The sequence below is a fragment of the Carassius gibelio genome, chromosome A23 (assembly GCF_023724105.1).
Source record: "Carassius gibelio isolate Cgi1373 ecotype wild population from Czech Republic chromosome A23, carGib1.2-hapl.c, whole genome shotgun sequence".
Lineage (NCBI taxonomy): Eukaryota > Metazoa > Chordata > Actinopteri > Cypriniformes > Cyprinidae > Carassius > Carassius gibelio.
In genome coordinates, this window is record NC_068393.1 from 17,911,947 (window position 1) to 17,931,967 (window position 20,021).

Consider the following 20,021-nt stretch of genomic DNA (forward strand, 5'->3'; position numbering starts at 1 on the left):
TCACAGATAAGCATTTACAAATCAAAGTTATTTTCTGGCTGAGTTGGTCATTTCTGAATTCATTTAAATGTGAAGAAGGTCCTGTGTTCAGGACTGCTACACACCATAACATATACACGCTGCAACTGTGTAACACTGGCTGTGGGGGCTGTGTGTTCACATCCAAAATTCGGTAGTATTCATATTCTAATTTGATTTCAGCATGAAAATCTGTATGCAAAGTGATTAAGGAGCATGGAGGCATGCTTCCCCATCTGCATAATTACTTCATTCATCAAAACAGATTTCAGGTTTAAAAAACTGTGAATAAGGTCACGTGCTGGTATAAACCAAAAGAAACACTGGTGATTTTAGCTGATCATTTAATGCCCTTCATCAGTTCTTATGAGATAATGTCTTACAGGATTTGTTCATCCAAATATGAATATGTGTGCGTTTTGTCCATACAATGGTATGGTCATCACCAATACTGTTTGGTTGACAGCATTCTTCAAAATATATTTTTTTATGTTCTGCAGAAGAAATAAATACAATACAGTTTAGAACAACATGAAGGTAAGTAAATGATAGATCTTTCATTTGTGGGTTAATTTCTTCATTTAAATTTTACAAATCTACAGTATACTGGCTTCGAATTTAATGAACAACCTTAATTATACTTTTATGGTGCTTTTTGGTCATGACAGTTTCATTCCTCTTTAATTATATTAAAAGATTGGACAGAATATTCTATAATAATTCACAGTTTCTGTTCTAAAGAAAAAAAGTGAGTTTGCAACAACCTGAAGAGGACTAAAAATGGCTGAAAAACTGACTTTCATTTTTGGGTGAACTGTACCTTTAAGTGTGCCAAGATACCCTCCTGGGTATTTGAAGATGTCTAGCACCTTCGATCATCTGCAATCAGACTACAATTAGAGCAGGGACATACTGTGAGAGTAAGTAGCAATCACTATGCTCTTTCATTCCATATAACATGAGTAGCAACTGGTGGTATTAATGATTATGGCCATGTCAGCCTTTTTAGTCTGGCATTTACTGACATATGGATCTATGGTGGACACTGGCCAACATCTATCAGTGTAGGATAAAAACTCATGTGCCGACCTTGATGAAGGAAACCTGTCACAGGGCTTCAACACTCTGACCAATGTGGCAGAAGCAACATTTGAGAGCATAAAAACGATAAAGAGCGACCTTTCATATTGTGATTTAATGGAATGATGGAAGCAGTAAAGGTCAGGCAGTGTCATCCATTGCTGTCCGAAGACAACTCTACAAGTAACATAATGGTATAATGATATATGAATCCATAGATCAAAGGCTTCTTTACACCACTAATCTTAGTACCTTGCTGAAGAGCAGATGAATTTCTGCAGGCATAAGCTGCTAAGTTGTAATGTGAAGATTCTGAAAGATCTTCAGTGTTTTTTGAAAGAAAATGTGTTAGGTTATCATAAAACTAAAGTGTGAAGAGTGGACAGAGGCATAGCGCTCACAGCAGGAGAAGTATCTTTGTTTTGCACTCCACCTACTTTAATACAAAACAGGGATAATGTGATCTGGCAAATATCATGTTCTCTTGGCAAAACCCCTGCAGATTTTGACACCAGTACAATGTTTAACTTAGACTTTAATGACAGTCATGTTAGTAGTGAGTCCAGGGAGTCCTGCTGTGCTGCCAAGACTCAGGCTCTTGGTCAACAAACCCGATGTAATGGTTCACACTTAACCCGTTTAAATCCGTTAAATTTATCCTAGACATGAAAATATCGAAATGATGTATCACTAGTAACCCTTTGAAATAATCAAGATTTTTTTTTTTTTAAGTGTGTCAAAAAATTTGTTGACCAGTGGGATAATGAGTATACTGAATTAATATATTTCTGTAGTAATACATTTTTTTATATGTCTTGACCCAGCATTTTTAAACTGTTTGATCACATTCTAGGGTTACTTTTATGCATAACACCTTTTTTATAACTTATTTGTTACATTTGAACTTTTAGTGCATTTTAGTGCAGCCTTGACTAACAACTGCAATTGGATTCATGTTGTATACCTAAATTTACTGTTATCCCACCGGTCACTATTGTGACCATCAACCGATTTACCCAATGTATGACCACACTCAACAAAACTGTTAATTATGTGAATTCATATATAGCTTTGAAAAAGTCATTGCTTACAAAAACGCAGACAGATATTATACATTTTAAATTATTAAGAAATAAAGTAATTAGTGATATGAGGAAGGCAAAAACTGCATATTATGAGCAACTGGTTACAGAATCAGGGGGAAATAGCTCATCTCTTTGGAAGTGTATAAATAAACTTTCTAAAAAAGAGGGTACACAAAGAAAACCTTTAGTGGAGCTGAACATAAATGGTAGATTAAGTACTGATAGCACTGAAATTGCCAATGAATTTAATAGATATTTTACTCAGTCTGTGGAAGAGCTTACTACGTGTTTTAAAACTATACAACTACCTCAAAATGTCATAAATGGCACACCCTTAGGGCTGGGTATTGTTCAAAATTTTTCGATCCGGTGCCAATTTCGATACCTCAGTTTCGATACCGGTTCCTAACGATACTTTTTTCGATACCATATGTTTTAAAATCCATTTCAACATCAACACAAATACATTAAACACAAAACTTTTATTTTTCACCTTAATTAAAACAAATTCTGGTAACATTTCACGCTCAGGATAACATTATTAATACAACTGGTTGTGCTTTTTGGATAGGGGTGGGCCATTCAGGGGCAGACTGGGACCAAAAAGTGGCCCTGGACTTTCTGGCCCACAGCAGCCCACCACATCATAACGCAGCAGCTGTTCATTTAGCGACTCCTAGTGAGCAATACATGCTCATCAAGACACAAACATTCTTCTAGAACTAACACTTTGCATTCAGTTAGCAGATCCATACGAATCATGCATGAAATAGAAGTTTATAAACTCAAACGAAAGCTTTATGTGCTTTACAGTTCAAGTCACACAACATTTGCAACGTTTCTGAAATGCTGCTCGCACTTGTTTCTAAATATTGCTGATTCAAGCGTTTTAAACAATTTGCGCGCGTTCGGAGCTTTCACTCACTCATTCAAAGCACGCGCTGTGAGCAGCATTCCAGACAACGCGCGTACAGAGAATGAATTCATCTTTCGCGTATCGTAACTTCTGAATGAACACATACACACACAATTATATCAAAATAATTGTATCTGCAAGTATTCTCGTAAACACAGTCGGTTATGTTTTAAGTGAACGTATACAGTGGCCTGCTGCTCAGAGAAATTCGCTGTACCGGATAAATCTGTCTCTCTCTTTCTGTTTTTTTAGACGACGTGAAAGGGGGCGTGTTTCAAGATACACAATGGAGTAGACCAAACTAAACAGGGAGGGAGGGAGGGCAAAACACTCTTCCAAACAAATGCTTCATTACCACCGGCTTTGGTTGCAATACTCTTATCGCATATGTTGCACTTTGCTGACTCAGCATCCACTTTTATAAAGTGTAGCCACACTTTAGACCTCTTTGTCATTGTAAAACGGAAACGTTTTGAGAAAAAACAACTACACTTGTGTTGTGTGACTGCGAGTATCTTCAGAAATGCTCCCCGTCACGTGGTGGTGGACAGCCAATCACGGCGAATGTAGGTCCTTACATGCACATATGCTACAAGCCCACACAGACAGCCGCTTGGCAAAAAAAAAAAAAAAAAAAAAAAATTCCGGCTGCTTGGCTTTTGGAACCGAACTTTGGCACCGAAAGATAAATAATTTTTCGATACTCATAGTATCGAAGTTTTTCATTCGATACCATAAAGGCATCGAAGTTCGGTACCCAGCCCTACACACCCTCATCCTTTCATATTTCTGAGGTTGATTAACATAAGATACTTCAAATTATTCATCAACTGAATAACTCAAGGGCTAAAGATATATTTGGAATGGATACTGCATTTGTAAAAACTTATAGTGCTTGTTTGATAAAGCCCTTGGTAAATCTGATAAATGTATCAATTAGAGAAAATAAATTCCCTTCAAATTGGAAAACTAGTATTGTAACTCCAATTTTCAAAGCAGGATCAGCTGATGAGGTTCAGAATTATAGACCAATTTCTATTCTTCCTGCAATTTCTAAAAAATTCTGGAAAAATTGGTAGCTGAACAACTTATAAATTATTTAGAAAAACATGATTTAATTTATTCTAAACAGGTTTTAGGCCTAAGTATTCAACAGAAATGGCAAACTGCTATCTCACAGAATTTATTAAGGAATCCTTAGATAAAGGTAATGTAGTAGGTGCAGTGTTTTTAGATCTCAAAAAGGCATTTGATACTGTGAATCATGAAATTCTCCTACACAAATTAAATTTATTTAACTTCACTCAGCAGGCAATCCAGAGATCAGTGTGTTAAAATTAATAATTCAAGATCAGCTTTATGAAATAATAATATAGGTCTCCCTCAAGGGTCAATTTTGGGCCCATTGTTGTTTTCCTTATATGTTAATGATTTTCCAAACTGTTGTAAGCAAACAAAATGTCAGTTATATGCAGATGACACAGTCATTTATGTATCTGCAAAGACTCCAAGTTTAGCCGCAGAAATATTAACAAATGAAATGATTGGTGTGTCACAGTGGTTACAGAACAGTTGTTTGACCCTGAATTGTACAAAAACTGTCTCAATGTGTTTTTCAATCAGAAAGAAGGAAATGAGTGATTTTATAATTAAGATCAATCAAAAGGAAATTGAAACAGTTAATAATTTTACATATTTAGGTGTTATTTTAGACTCTCATTTGAAATTTGATATGCATGTTAAGAAGCTATGTAGAACAATCAAAACAAATCTGAATTGTTTTTACATGATTAGACCATATATATCCTTGAAAGCAGCCAAGTTATACATGCATGCAATGATTTTTTCACACTTATCTTACTGTGTGACTGTCTGGAGTCAGGTTTCTCAACTGACTATTAAAACCTGTTAGATCCCTATATAAACAAACACTAAAAGTTTTGGATAAGAAACCAATCAGATGGCATCACTGTAGCATTTTACAAAAATATAGTTTGCTTAGTTTTGAAAATTTTCTAAATTCATTTGTTATTAAAATGTTTTTTAAATGTTTAAACAATCTTGCGCCAAAAGTTATATGCAAATTAATATCAAAACAGAGTAGTAGGGGGATCGCTACAAGAGGTGCAACTACACAGAACTGTATAGCACCACAGAGAAAAACTACATTTGCACAATCTACATTTACAGTTCAAGGTACATTGTTATGGAACAGCTTGTCAGCTGAATTGAAAATGCAAGCACAGTTGAATATTTTTCAAACAAAACTGAAAAAGTGGTTCAAACAAAAGCAGATATGTGAACATTGATGGTTGTACATAGACTTAGTTGTTTATTTTGTTTTATTTCATTTTTTTTTTTTAGCCTAACCAGGGAATGGTGCTGCAAATTAGCCATTGGCTAGAGGCCTATATGTAGAGCATCAGCTGCATGAAACTGTAGCAATGTTATACTGCATTTGTCCCTGTTAAATAAACTGATAAATAAATATATTAATACTAGACACCTTAAAGATAATGTGGACCAAAAATCTCTGTCATTTCTTTATGTTAACATTCTTAACTAGCCTTTCGTTTTGGAGCTTTGATGCAGCCGTCATCTTCTCATAGTGTGGAAATGAGTATTAAACTGCTCTAGTCATGGGACAGTTTGCACTAACCATGTGACACTGCACATATTTAATTGAGACCCTTTATGTATCCATATTTGCAGGAAATGCACTAAAACATAAGTCAGTAAGGTTTTAAGAGCTTTTTAAATGAAAACCTTTTTTACAGATTAAATGGGTTAAGCGATAATGCTCTGCGACCTGTTGTCACAACTCTAGGAGAGGGATTTTGCCAATAGTGGAGAAGTGCATTTGTTGACGCAAAGTGCCACTTTGAATTAGTAAAAATGATTAACTGTGATGACACAAAAAGGATAGATAAATGCAAATACATATATGGAAAGTGCAAGTGAATGTAAGGACAGAGAGTGCAGAAAAGGAGAGGGCGAGAATGACAAGAAGGCATGCTGTGTTCAGGGATGTCCGTTAGATGGAGCTGCAGATGGGCAGGAATCCAAACGAAGAGAGTCCCAGCCTGCTGGCTCTTCTTTCTCAAGGACCTTTAAAGATCAAAGCACAGCACATAACAAGAAAGGGAAAAAGAGGAGGGATCCTGTGAAGCAGAAGAGCTTGTGTGCCCTTCCACTGATTAAGCTAGAACTTCCCACCCACTGATCTGAGCGAAAAGCACCAGGATGTGGGAGCCTATCGAAGTCTCTGTGAATCACCTCTGCAGTTGGCATCCTCTTTTTCCAAACTGATGGAGCACAGTTTCTCTCATAGTACAACTTCTATCAAGGATATGAAGGGATTTCTGTGAAATAACTAAATAAATACAGGCCCTACTGGAATAGGCGGATGGGGTCATTTTCACTGGTTAAAAAAAGTGTTGTACTATCTAACACACAGTGGCTGACCAGGATGAAACACAAATTAATGCATGTGACCAAACCTGAGGGACATAAGAACCAGGACACTAAGAAAGCTGAGTTAGCCTTGATACACGGCAGCTCTACGAGGTTAAAACAGACAAAAAGAAAGAAAGAAAAAAAAAGAAACAACAATAACGGTCAATTTCCTTCACAAACCAACTCACAAGAGCATCAAAAGAATAAAGTACAAGCTTTTACGTTTACCTTTGAAATCTGAGAAGTAAATAAGAACAACCAAATTACATAATACATTAAATTTTACACAATATGTTATTAGGCCCTCTCACTGATACTGTTTTCAAAAATTAAGGGTGGTTTTATGTGTATGCCCATCTTCCAGGCAGCTCTTGGCAGTGTTGTATAGTCATGTCATCTGTGAGAGGAAACCACTAGCTTCAATAATTAATCCTGTACAAGATCCATCAATCAATGCATCTCTGAGAGTCAGGGAGACAGATACCAATCCTATTTATTTCAAAGTGGGGGCGAGCAGCAGGGGTATGTATTACCAGGGTATGTGTGCTAGGCTGGCAGACTCCATGAAATGGAATAATACATAAGGCTTCCGTGTGCACCTTAGTTCCCCTGCCATTTGATCCAGAGAGCTGAGAACACAATGGCATTTACTTTCAAGCTCTTGTAAATATTAGCTGCACAACAATGCACAGAGACAAGCATGCAAATAAGCTCAATATAACAGCATTCTTGGTCCTTTTGCCTTGTTTGAAAACCTAGGCCTTGGCAAAAAGCCAGGCCTAGCAGTTCAAAACTAATCCATTTCTCCACCCAATACATTTGCACGTCACTGAACACATGAGGGAGAGGGAAGAAAGATGGAAGAGGAGAGGAGAGGAGAGGAGAGGAGAGGAGAGGAGAGGAGAGGAGAGGAGAGGAGAGGAGAGGAGAGGAGAGGAGAGGAGAGGAGAGGAGAGGAGAGGAGAGGAATGAAAGTGGTGTGCAATAAAAAATGAAAGCGCAAGCTGGGTTCAATTTAGAAGTTCCTATAGGAGGTGAAGTGACCTGTATGTGCCACAGTACAGGCAATTTTGAGCAGGCACCCCTGTCATCAGAGTGTGCTGGAGACCCCTGCCTCAGAGCCAGGAGAAAACTGCAAAGCCCTTGTAGCATTCAAGACCCCAGAATGACCCACAGGTAGGTTCTCATTAAAGACAAAGGCAGCTCGGCCCAGGTTACACAACTTCCCTCCTACTGCATGCCACCACGGTTACAGAATCAAAATGATGGTAAACCAAATTTCCAGCCACATTTGGCAATCATAATTTCAACTTTACTAATAAATGCAGTTGGATTTTTCAAAATTTAACATATAATAAGTCTTCATATGGGAAAAAAATATCAGTTTTGCAACAGTTAAAGATTTACTCAATCAGCATCATGCAAATGCAATAGTTTTTACAACTGATTTAGGGTAAATTAACTACGGGGGAAATTCAAGGTGTAAGGTTTATGACAATAATGTTCAATAAATAGGTAATGATGTATTATAACAGGTAATAAATGAACTGATAATTATTTTTAAATAAAATAAGTTATATAGATGGACTAACACAGTGAACAAAAATAATTATATAAAAGATGTGACAAGTGGCACATTAAAGGGGTCATGAACTGGCTTTTTAAATGATTTTATACTTTTGTCTGAGGCCCACATTCCCATGGTTATTACATTCAAAAACATCAAAATCAATAAGTAATAGGCTGTTTTCTATTTTTCTATTTTCTTAGGTTTTGAGGCCACAAATAAATAAATAATTAAAATATAATTAAAAAGGACGTAAACAACTGTAATCAACAGGGCACTCAGTATTCTGGGATGTTTGTGTGCATTGGGAATCATATTTTTCAAATGAAACCAGGGTAACACTCATTTTACATACAGCACACAGAGAATATGACATGAATATGACAGTGGGTGAATGCATAAAGTGCAGTATAATTTGAAATCAGTCAGTTAAAAGCATTAAATTCACACGGACTGACCATCACACAGAGATCATGGGACCATGCTGGATAAAAATGCACACTTCAAAAGATCTCACAGCTGGATTAGACTAAGTTTGCAAGGTTTGTGAAATTAAGTTCATTAGCCATTCAAAGATTTGTAAAAATGATATAAATGTGGATTTGCTTAATGCTGATGCAAACGAGAAAGTATTACAACGTTTGCATTTCTATTAATAATAATATAACAGCAATTGTATAAATGTATCTTTACAAATTGTACACATTGACCATATAAAACATTTTTTTGCATTTATCTTAATTCAATAATGAAATCTGTCTTTTAGGGATGTACCGATCATGATTTTTCATGGCCAATTCCTTTTTTTTTTCTTTTTTTTTTACAAACAAACTGGCCTAATCCAATACCGATTTCCGACTTTCTTTCTTTTTTTAAATAACAAACAAGAAAGAAGGAAAGTGTGCATAAACAAGATGTTTATTTGGTATTTAATAGGCCAGACAGGATTTTGGCTATTGAAAACAATAACCGTAACCATCTGAAATTAACTGCTCAGTAAGTAGCCTACATTCAATACAAACATAGATGGTACAGACATCAGCATTTACCTTTTGTTTTTGAATTGGGTTGAAACTACATAGAACTGGCCTTAAATGAAAAGGTTAACTGTAACCATGTGAAATTAAAGGCAACAACTGCATAGTTCTACAATCCAAACAACACAATTAACATACATTCAATAAGAGGTTTCTTAATCAGCATTCAGGATTTGTTTTAGTTTTTAAATTGTTTTTTAAATAATAAAAAAAGGTCTTTACCAGTGAGACTAATTAAAAGTATGCTATGTAAATAAATAATTCCAAAATGTTAAAATCAAATAATGTTGGTGGGAATAAAACAAAGTTTTAAAAATGATTCACATTTATATTTTTTTACTTAAGCCAATGAAAAATAAATAACAATTGGCTCAAGTTAAAAAAATATAGATGTGAATCATTACCCTAAATTTTTTTAACTGGATGAATGAAACGCTTTTTTTTGCGCAGTTGCACTTCCAGACAAATCGACCGAAAAAAAAAAAAAAAAACACCCGATTGCTGATCAGGTATTTTCAACAAAAACCGTCCTGTTCCGAATTATGGCCGTTTAACCGGTGCATTCGTACTGTCTTCACACATTACACAAATGACACAACCATTATTGTGATTATGTGGGAGAATTTATCAACAGTCACATTCAAGAGGAAAGGAATTTTCAAAACCATAATGGTCTAAATGAGATATTGGCAGCAATCCTTACGTTATAAAATATTCAACAGGAAATAAAGAGAAATAAATTCATATCTATCCATATCAATAAACAAATAACAGAAATTTGTTTTGGTGTGCAAATGACATCAAACGACATCAGCAGCTCAACCAAAGAAGCCCCTGAGCACCACATTTTAAATTCAAGTCATGCTTTGGACACCTGTTCATAAAAATGTTAAAGCATTTCTCTTACCAAAAACAAACAAGTAAACATGACCTTTCATTTCTACTGATTGCCCCAGAGAGGCTAATGAACTTCTCAGTAAACACTTGCAATTCATACAGGGCAATTTGAATTTTTCACAGTTCAGAGGATCGTCCCATTTACAACATCAAAAGAAGACAAACATTCAATCACAAGTAGAGTGAGGTTCGATTACGCTAGATCAAACGGTAACAACTAACATACATTTGTTTAAAGTGCAAACGTCTTCCAAAAACATAAAACTGTGGTAATAAGCCAAACGAGTCGTTAAAAGTAAAATACCTGTCTCTGTGACAAGAACTGCTCAAACCATCTTAACTGATGTAATCCATAAAGGAAGACTTTAATCCAGGAAAAATGTCCTAATGAGCTCAGGCTTGTCTGGGTGGGCTATAGGGAGGCCCTCAGGAATAGAAGCAATGAAAGAAGCAGGCGGAGAAGAACTGGAGGTTACCAGTCCAAATAACAAGCAGTCTAAACTCTGAAAGACACAGACAGGCCAATACATCAGCATGCTAGCCATCTAATGCTGGAACAGATCTCTGCCAAACTAGATTTTAGTCTGGGATCAGACACTTTGGCAACCATAATAAGAGCAATACGAAGCAGCCTCTACTGACATAAAGAAAAGATTTACTTTCTACAAGAAAAACAAGATAAGCAAGAAAAAAAAAATGAGTGTCTGCATTTGATGACACTGGAAGTCAATATGACAGCCACATAAAAGATGCAGTACCCCGCTCACTGTGCTACTGAAAAAAAAAATGTTACTCTGTGATAGTGCTTAACACAAACAAACAACTGTCTACCTGGATATGAACTTTGAAATGTACTTCAATTATAGGAATACACAAGATTTATGGATAATATCATTGATATAATTCCACTGTATCTGTAAATAATGAATATTTAGACAGCTGTTATTGAATAATTGCAGGGCTCTTGTTCAAACATCTTGTTCAAGAGAAAAATTATTGATTTAATTTATAATATCGGCCATGTATTTGTTATCAGATGTAACATGAAAATAATTATTGGCTCTTCAGAGAGAATTTTAATATAGGTGCAATGCCAGATTAATTATATCAGCAGCAGACAAGGCAATTTAACTAAATCAAGCTGGTGGCAAGTGAATGAACCACAGCCTCATATTACAAATTACTACTACAAACAAGTAACACAAAGGTTACACAGAGGTTTCCTTTTGTTCATACACAGTTCTTTTTTCTGGGTGGGGGGTTTGGGTGGTTTGTATTTGTCATCCTTTCCAATCAAAATGCTTGCTACAGATGCGAAAACACAGAAAATCGAACCTGATCGGAATTTTTTTGTGATGGACGAATGTTTCAGGAGGAGGTTGTAAACGTGACTAACATGACTTGAGGTCATATTTATTGTTTTTAAATTTCAGACGAAAAGATCAAACTCAATGTGCAAATGCCTTAAGGCTAGCACCTCTATTGCTACTTTTCTTAAAGAAGAGGGGTAAGAAAACAGGTCAGACAGTCACGTAACACAAAGGTAAACACAAAGCTTTACAAAAGCAAGGCAAATCAACATTCACATCACGACGACAAGATGATAATCCCTATTCTAAATGAGGAATGCTAAGACTAATGTACCTAACAAGCATTTTGTGTGAATTTAACCACTCCGTTGTAACCTTGAGGACAATTCTGCACCGGGAGGCTCTCAATCCTGTAATCAAAAACAGAAGATTGCTCTGATCAGTGTTTAATCTGTAAATGGCCTTCTTCAGCAGGTGCATCGACTCTCACGAGGGGTATCATATTGTCTCTGATTTGGTGGGTGAAATGCATTAATTTCTGGCCCAGTGAACAAAACCTCTCTTTTCTCCAGTCCCACCACATCCTGCGTAATCTGAATCCTCTCTCTGGACGTTGCCACCGGATGTGACTGTAACCGGAAGATTCTGTTCTCTCTGCCCACGACTCTCCCTGGGCTGCTCCAGTGCCATGTGCATCCACGATGGCACCCCAGCAGGAGCAGAGGCATATTGCACGTGGGCACTGTGCCACGACAGTATTGGGCGGAGAGGATTAGTCCTGATGACAGGGCATTAAATGTGTAGAAGTTTTTAGAGCGACTGAGCTGATGCGCTCTCATCCCACAGTTGGACTTTGAGAGAAGGTTCACAAGTCTTAAGTGGCTGCCACTCATTAGAGGCCAAGTGTCACAATAGCTCCTCTTCTTCTGCCTGTTTCCCTCTCCAGAGGGTCCTTCAGAGGCCAGCACTTTTTTGGTCTTCTGGTAGTGCTGCTGATACTTTTCACATGCTAGATGCCCTTTTTTGATGAGAAACCATCTTAGAAGATTACCAGAAGTCATCATTCCTTATTTGTACCTCACTGGTTCTCAAGCCAACTGAACTTGCATGTCATTTCATAATGAGAAGGACTATGCCAAGCAGGATGGAGTGTGTGCTCCAAAATTTTGCTATGTTGAGGGAAATCTTTCTGAAAACTAGCGTTTGGAAATCAAGGGTTACTGTCGTCCATATATGGTAGGACTTTTAGAAGACCAGAAATCATGTCCCGAAAGGATGATAAAACCAAATGAAAAGAACCTGAGAAGGAGGTTATGTGGATTATTTCTGTCAGATTATGTCAGCAAAGTCAAATGTGACTAACAGAGTTCTTTAGATATTAACTTTTCACATATCTCACGTGAATAAACCTGTTCTTTTGATATCTGTTCATGGAAGGCATTGTCAGATCTCATAGATCCCCTTTCTAATAAGTTTTTGTGTTTGGCTCAAACTCTGTTATCTGTTGTGCCTTTATTGTGAAGCCTATTTTTTCTGTTATTAAGACTTTGGTGATGAGGTTGCTACAGTTAAATAAATTGTCAGTACTTAGCCCATATTTTCTTCAAATCTCCTTCTGACAGTTTAAAAGCAGAGCATTTCCTTGTGCACTCTCCTCTTTTAAACCACCTACATCATTACATTGTCCTCTTGCCATCTACCTCATTTTTAGCAGACTGGTTAATCTAACTTTCCACCAAATGCTTGAAATTTAATCCAACCCATATTCTCCCTATGAATGCACACAAGGAAAGACGACAGATTTAAATATGGCCCAAAGCTAGGGCTGCACAATTAATCAAATTTCTAATCACGATTAAGATTACAGATGCCACAATTACATAATAGCTCAAAGCAGCAGCTAATCGTTCAAAGTCCAATTATGTGATCCTGCATGTTTTTAAAATTAGGGATGCACTATCGACTCCTATACTGCCATTTTCTCCTGGATCGGATATCGGTGAGACGAGACTGATCCAAATCTGATATTGTGCGTATTCTATTTTGTGTCATTATTAAGCCCCATGAAAGGCACAAAAACATTATAAAGCACTATAATGTCTTTTGAAACCTTTCGATAGTTTAACGTAAGGTACAGATGAATATTAAAGTCGTAAAATTTAAGTTCACATAAATTCTTCTCTCCGCTGTGGCTGTCTGTTATCCTCCATTCAACATTCAAACTGCATGTCATTAAACAATGGAAAAACCCTTAAGATAACATGTAGAAAATAATAATAATAAATATCATAATAATATAATACATAAGTGGACTTTAAACAATTAATTGACACTTTGAATTATTATGTAATTATAATTGCGATTATAAATTTGATTGTGCAGCCCTACATTCAGTTTTGACAATCAAGACGAAATTCTTTCCAAGATGTTCAATGTTCTTAAACTGTTAAAATAAAGACTGTCTCACAGATATAATACACCACACTTCAATATATCTTCCCTTTTTTTCCCCTTATTTTACTTTTTTATTTAAAGATGAACCAATCCAATGTATAGTTGACCTTTGGTGCTTAATACTATAGCCCTAATCCAGAGTGCAGAACATCCAGTAAAAGTAAGTTGGGCTCCCACACATGACCGCTGCAATCCAGCTAGCCTGACTACATTAGAATTTATGCTGTTGTAACCCAGGGTAAATATAAATAGAGAATAATAGTCAAATTAATTAATAAAATTAAAGTCAAATATAAATAGTAAAATTATATGGTTCTATTTTCCCAGTCACCTGAACACACCCTTCATTCATATCGTCGTGCAGGAGTCACATGGTAGGTTCAGTGAATGCTTTCAACCAATCATAGCATGCAAGCATGTTTTACAAGCTGCGGTGAGTTTCCCCAATCAGTAGTGTGAGGGGGAAGCCACCGGAGCAGTTGCACTCGGTATGTCTTTATACAAACAATGCTTTTTCGCTTATTTCCATCTTAAATGCTTGTTTAATTCTAGCATGCGATCCTGTATTTGTAATGTCCACCACCGTCGTCTTTAGAAGCCGACTAGTGCCACGGTGTGTCGAATATCTGTAGGAATTGGTGAGTCTGTTTGTTGTTGTGTCCGCTAGCATGTTATTATGGCACTGACAACTTTATTGGCATCCTTATTATAATGACGGGTTCTGCTAGCTTAATGCTTATAGCATTAAGCCATCTCATTGTATTGTATCCATCCCTATGGAGTTCTATTGGGGTTTATAAATTGTAATGTAAACCTAGCACTTTGTTTCAAAGCTATGGTTTTAAGTATTTAGTTTTTCTGAGTTACAAGTTGTTGTTTACCCTCTGTGAACTACTGAACTTCTCTGCAGATTTGAAATATTTTGGGGTATTGTTGTTATTGTTTGTCTTTGTTTCACTCAATACATGGTACCAACACAAAATCTAAATTATCTGTCTCTGTGTTATTATTTGCTTTTTCAACACCTCCCTGAGACGAACTTTATCTTTTGTAATCCAATTATTAATTAATCATCTATAGCTATATTTAACACACATACCTGTACCCTGTGTATATGCTACACTGTCATCTGACTGCACTTCAACATGGAGAACTGCATGTTACATGAGGGAAACTCAAACAACATCAGACTTGGTGAGAGAACAAAAAACCACAACGGAGGTGGTGACAAATTTGGGTTGATTTGAGGTTGATCCTGTATATTTTTTGCCCACTTAAACTCCAATTGAGCCCTCATCGTTAAGAAGACATTATTTTGAGAATTTTTTTTTTTGGGAAGAACAGCAGATGGGATATAGAGGAAATACAAGACGTGTCACTTTCAGTAAGAGTCACATAATCAGCAGCAATAAGACTGCTTAATACCTCTCAGTCTATCATCAGTGACTCATTGTAGACTAGGGCTGGAGAATAATTCAATATCAAAATATATCGTGATAAAAATATTGGTGATATGATTTTTAAATACATTTACGATATTTCAATATACATTACCAGTGTTTCCCATACATTGATTTATTTGTTGTGGCTCACCACAATATCAACACTGACTTTTCCAAAAGGCTTTGACAGTTTCACTTCATTGCATAAACATGAGCCCTGCACATTTCAAAATTAAAATACGGCACAAGTGTTTAATATGAATTTATCCTTGAAGGAAACCTACTATCTTTCGAAGGCATTTTTATTTCATCTAGTAGAGTAGCACTGCTTTGTGTTCAGCCGTTACCGGGAAAACCTCATACAAGGAGAAGATTTAGATGATCAGTTATCATCTAACTGATGATCAGCAAATATAATAAGCCTGGGACAAGGATAAATAAAAAATTAAAAAATAAATATTTACATAAAGATTTAGAAGTAGCAGAAAGTAGAGGTATAAAAAAATAAATAATAAACGACAAAAAAAGTGCCTGTAGTTGAAGAATAGTATAATAGTGCCTGTAGTTGAACCATAATATCATTACAATGATTCTCTTTGGAGAAATCTATGTAACATATAGCCTAGAAGTCAGTAAAATGCAGGTAATTTTATTATATTATTTAATTATTGCAGATTTGTACTGAGTTTAGAGTTTGCATTTTACAAGCATTTGTATGCAGATTGAGGAAAATAGTCCCTAGGTTTAATTTTTTTATTTTGTTTCCTTAAAGAATTGGGGGGAAACATTAAAAGAACTTCTGGAAGTTCTTGATTTCTTTCTTTCCTAAAATACCAGGACAAAGATGACATCATTGCACATTAAGAGCATACATACATTTTAAACACATTAATTACATTTTGACTGCAAGCACAACACAGGTCAAATGCGTTAAACTATCAGCTTCAACTAGAAAGTCAGCCGCTGATCTGAAGCAATATTCTAGTTTACTTCATTTCAAACCAGACCACAATTTACAAACACATAATGCCTGATATAAAATGACAACCTCTGAATGACAAGTGCACATACATAGTTCAGAAATCTAAATTTTTACTCAGGATATTGCATCATATTACATGGAAATAAAGCCAAACAAATCAACCATATCCCACAATGCCGTATTTGCACTTCAAAAACAAACTATTCAACAAAACGACTAGAACCAAAAGCTAAATCTGACAAGACACAAACATTCAACGGCTGGTGCTTTCAATGTCTATTTCAGCATTGACATTCATATCCACACCTCTTTCCTTTAAAAAAAGCCACTTGTCACTCCGAAAAAAAATTGCAGAGGGATAAAGCAGTGTATTCAATTCATAAATATCCCTTTAAGAGGGCTGTGTCAGTGATTTGTCACTGGGGACTTTTGGCATAGCTGAAATTGATGTAAAGGTGACATTTGAGTTATGTATGTGGCTATTGCAGGCGTTTTGATATCACTGAGGCAGGCAGGCTCACTAAAAACCAAACTAAAACCAAAGCACTCGACGCTCTCTTTACCAGCCTGCACAAGAAGATGTCATTCATTTGAGGGGAGAGATAACAAAAAAAAGAAAAATCCCCAAAAAGCTTGACATGCACACACAAGGTTATACTGTCTCCTGTTCTCTGATGACACCTGTCACATAATATATGTGTGACAGCCATGCGTGCTTCAATGGGATCAATTGTAATAAAACTGCATCGCCTTCACAGAGCTATGAGTTTATGAATCTCCTTAGAGAAACTCAGTCATTTAAAATCCCTCTAGCTTACGGCAGTGAAACAATGTTTAGTTTCAATCTCCCCGCAGCCTCCGCATGGAGGGAGCAGCGCCACATGACAGACTGAACACAAACAACAAATAAAATGTGAAAATCAAGCAAGACACCGTCTCATTTCCATTAAATGATAAAGTAGCTGCACTGAAAAGAAATGAACTAATTTAAAACGGCTGGCCTATGGGTCAAGGACAGCTGGAGCAAACAGTCTTTGATTTTTCTTCCCACAGTCATACAAATAAAAACATTTTACATTTTCATTTTCAATACCAAAATCTAAGAGGCTTGTTATCTTTTCTTATTTGTTTGATACATTTTGCCTGAAAAGCCTCCAGGCTGTGATAAACATACTTAAAACACATTTTCATATGTAGATTATTAGGTATATGGCTATGTTAGATAGCAAGGCTGCTATGCAGTGGCACAGAGGGGACTGAAATTTCATGTCAGAGTCTACTGAAAGTCAATAAACAACGGAGCCGAGCGAAACAACTTGCATGATTCTAAGCCTCAAATATTTTTGTTTCCTTGAATTGTGAATATAAAATCACACAGTGTTCTTCTGACCCCAGGAAAAACTTTCAAGGAGTCCTGAAAATGTTCGATTTGTCGCCAATAAGCTATACTACAGACATACTGAGCTGAGCTCAGAGGAAATAAAGGAAGACTGAGATGAAGAGACGTTCAAAGAAAACAGAGCATTTATATTATAGATAGAAAAAAAATAGATTTTTGGATTCAATCATTTTTTTAAATGACGTCGATTCAATATCGATTCTCAAAGGCCTCGAATCGATCTTTTCCTGTATTTATTTTAGCACACATTTAAAACAAGATCTGATTAACGAGAATCTTATCATTACTCTTCTCCAATAGATGTCACCCTTATTTACTTTGCACAATGTTCCAACAGAAAGCCTGTCATTCATTCAGTGCTGTTTATCATGGTGGAAATACTGTTGCTGAGATCCAAAAACAAAGGCATATGCGTGTTTAGCAATGTTTAGGTGAAATGCAATAGGAATACTATACATCTGCAGAAGCAATTGATATCACGCATAAGGCGCCATGATTTCCTCAATCAATAAATGAATGTACAAATGTACACACACAAATGCGAGGATGACGCTTGTGGTGTTTTAAGCTTCTGCCATCTAACTATGATGATATGAATACACGAATATCATCTCCAGATGCTCTGAGATTCACTTCATTAGCATTTTACCATTTCATTTGAGAAACTACCGTTATATAACATACACAGCAGCTGCAAGTTCCTCATGGCAACCGTCAAAATAAGTTTAGTTAATGTTAAGAAACGTCAGAATATATTACTATTTAGCAGCCTTAATACTCAAATGCTACTACTGCTAATACATATTAATAAATCTATATTTCTAATGGAATAATCACTTTTTTTTTTTTTACAGTAAACCTATTTTGTGCAGCACTTTGTTTGACAAAAAACAAAAGGGTTTAATTTTCATTTGATTAGGATAAATTAATGTTTTTATACCCTTATATCTGATTACCAGAAAAAATATGAAGAACATTTTATATGGCCCAATTATTGTTTAAAGAAGGAACCTATACGAAAAAAGAATAGGTTTAAAATACAGGCCTGTGGTTCTTAATTTCTTTAAATCAATTCACCATTTGTAAACTGATGTGTACTGTTATTTTTTTTAAATATCAATAACATTTGTATTAAAACTATATTCACTGAATGTAATAAAAAATAATAATAATAGAGAATAGAGAATCGAGAATAGATCGAGAGCTTGCGAATCGAAATTGAATCATATCACCACATCTGAATCGATACCCAGCACTAATGGGCAGGATTAGTTTCATCACCCAAGTTCAAAATAAATAAATCAATAAATACATAAATAATCACATCCTGTCTTTAAACATCTGTGAATAAAAGTGATGCTGGAACAGATGGCCAAAACTTAAATACATTGGAGTCTTAACTTACAAACTGCTGTGCAATTCACCACCAAAAAATGCAACAGAATATGAGCTAAAATATTGAATAACAGAACATAAATGTTTTTGAGTAGATCATAAACTATTGCAAATGTATTATCTGCATAAACATAAAAATGAGAGCTTTGTATATACAGAAAGCTATATGAACCTGTTGTTTCCTAAAACTCTCAATCTATGTCCAGTGAGTGAAAATCCTCTGCAAGCACAGCACGGAAAATAGGCAAGTTCCTCCTGCCACAAAAATAAGCCAATCACACAGTTGCTGTTTCCTGACTGCAGAATCCCTAGAGAGGTTTCTATTAACACATTGTGTCCATTTCACAGCTTAAAATAAACAAGGTTTTATCTCTATAAAGTCAGCAGGAGTTAAAAAAAGACAGCAGCAGATGGTGGAGAGAGGTCATCTTACCTCATTGGTGTTCCACCTGTGTCTCTCTTTTGGCAATGTAGAGCATTTTGGTAGACATTCAAGCAGCTTTTTGGGCAGGTATATTTTCAAATGTCCATGTTCATCTGCGGAAAAAAAAAAGTAAGAGGCAATAAGATGTTTGTGTCATTAATCACTACCCATGATGGATTGATGTAAGCATGCTAATATATAGGGATCAGTGTATGAATACATAACCAGTATATGATTTAATTTTAGATTATCCTTTGCAGATCTTCTACATTCTTCATGCACAGCACATAACAAGGATCATTAATTAATGGCCACCAATTATTCTGACTGCAAAGAGAGACTAATGAGCAACTTGCAGAATGAAGGTAAAAAATGTGAATTAATGAGCGCTATGAGAGACAAATGGTAAAAGAAATAGTGAGAAATTGTGATGAGAATCATCAGAATTCAGGTGTTTCAGTAATGGACACTCACTCCCATGGGCTTAAGGGGAACTGATGCTAAGCTTTATTAAGATTTTAACTACCCAATAAAGTACACAGCCACCCTGATCCTGACT

General features: G+C 35.9%; 1 protein-coding gene across 7 annotated transcripts in view; it reads right to left on the minus strand.

The window, feature by feature from the left end:
• LOC127944769 (calmodulin-binding transcription activator 1-like) overlaps positions 1-20,021 on the minus strand; it is a 355,510-nt gene that overhangs the window by 304,695 nt on the left and 30,794 nt on the right. For all 7 annotated transcript variants that reach the window (XM_052541008.1, XM_052541007.1, XM_052541006.1 and 4 more), the window contains one exon: positions 19,472-19,575. In XM_052541008.1, coding sequence (XP_052396968.1) covers positions 19,472-19,575 — 104 coding nt within the window. The remainder of the gene's footprint in view (positions 1-19,471; positions 19,576-20,021) is intronic.